Here is a 1,417-nt window from a genome sequence, read left to right as displayed (position 1 = left end):
GGTTAAGTGTGTGGGGCCGAGCTCCGTTCACGGAGGCGGGTTGAGCTTGCCGTCGTTGGTTTTCGCGGCAAGGAGCTTGAGTTTGCGAAGAAATGGTGATGATGGCATTGGGGTTCTGCAGGGAGAAGCAACAAAAATTTGTTGTTGTGTTGGCTAGAAGGAGAAATGGTGACGACGGCGTTGGAACTTAGAACTTGGAAGAGATGAAACCAAAATTTTTCTTTTTTTAATTATTTGTGGGTCCCACAGAAAATCCACGTCAAAGCCAAATGGACCACCGAGTCCCAAACTACTTGTCTCACGGGAGAAACTCCCAAAAAAATAAAAGGAAAACAAGACGAAAAAAAGGGAAAAATAGAGAAGAGAAGAAGCGAATAGAATCCGCCATGGCTAGACCCGTAAGCGCCGCCTCCAGAGCAGCAGTCCGACCGTCGTCCGCCACCGCCTCGACGACCATAACGCTAGACAATCCGGACGGATCGTCGTCGTCGTCGTCATCGTCACAGACGCAACAGCCGAAAACCCTAACGCTGCGCCTTAATCGGAAAAAGAAGCAGGTAACGTGGAAAGAAGGCACCGTGGACAACGAGTTCATGCAGAAGAAGAGCTCGAAGAAATGCTGCATCTTCCATAAGGAAAAGCCCTTTGACGAGGACGACAGCGACCAAGAAAACGACGACGATGACGGCCACAACCACCACGACAGAGGCGGCGACATGGGTTGTTGCTCCAAGGATCACGATCAATCGTAAGTGCAAGAAATGAGATGTAAAATAGTCGGAATCTTGATTGAATTGATTGTTTTTATGTTCTCCTTTATAATGATGTATGAGCAATTGGAAAGTATGATTTGGATAATTTGGTCTGAAGATTGTTTTTTGTTTGCGCCTAATTTCTTTTTCTTTTTTTTTTTTTTTTGGTTGGGTAAATTTCAATTGCTTTGTTGAATTGTCGTATGATCTGTTAATTTAACACCTGTTTATATCATAATTCTCAATTGTTTTTGTTTCTAATTGATTTTCTGTGGAAGCCTTAGGTCGGCCAATTCTTAGATTAGGCAATTTTGGAACTAGAGCAAGAAAAATTATGATATAGGGCAAAGAATTTCTTGAGAGAACTAATGGTTGCAATTCGACAATCCTGAAGAGTATATTTACCACTCTTGAATATGTTCGCAATATTACTTTTGAAAAGGAAACAGAAAAGTAATAGAAATTAGTATGATATACTAGATGTAGATTTTGCTGCCAATTGGCCAATATATTCTACTTATTTTTCTGTCTTAATTTCCTTTTGTGCGGAAATAGAGTTTTTGCCTTTGTTGTTGATGCTAGTTTTAGAAAAATAAGACATTTGCTGACCTTGATTCTGATAGCCTGAATTTTGGATAGTAATTGTAGAGGATGCAGGGATGGGA

General features: G+C 41.1%; 1 protein-coding gene across 1 annotated transcript; it reads left to right on the top strand.

The window, feature by feature from the left end:
- The first annotated feature begins 293 nt into the window (after positions 1 to 293).
- On the top strand, positions 294 to 784 carry LOC21391688 (protein phosphatase 1 regulatory subunit INH3). The gene has a single exon (XM_010097618.2). It carries the CDS (start codon positions 387 to 389, stop codon positions 750 to 752), a length of 366 nt encoding a protein of 121 aa, XP_010095920.1. The 5' UTR covers positions 294 to 386; the 3' UTR covers positions 753 to 784.
- Positions 785 to 1,417: the final 633 nt, after the last annotated feature.

The sequence above is a fragment of the Morus notabilis genome, unplaced genomic scaffold (assembly GCF_000414095.1).
Source record: "Morus notabilis unplaced genomic scaffold, ASM41409v2 Scaffold1540, whole genome shotgun sequence".
NCBI lineage: Eukaryota > Viridiplantae > Streptophyta > Magnoliopsida > Rosales > Moraceae > Morus > Morus notabilis.
Note: the sequence above shows the minus strand (reverse complement) of the source record. Positions and strands in the feature narration are given on the sequence as shown.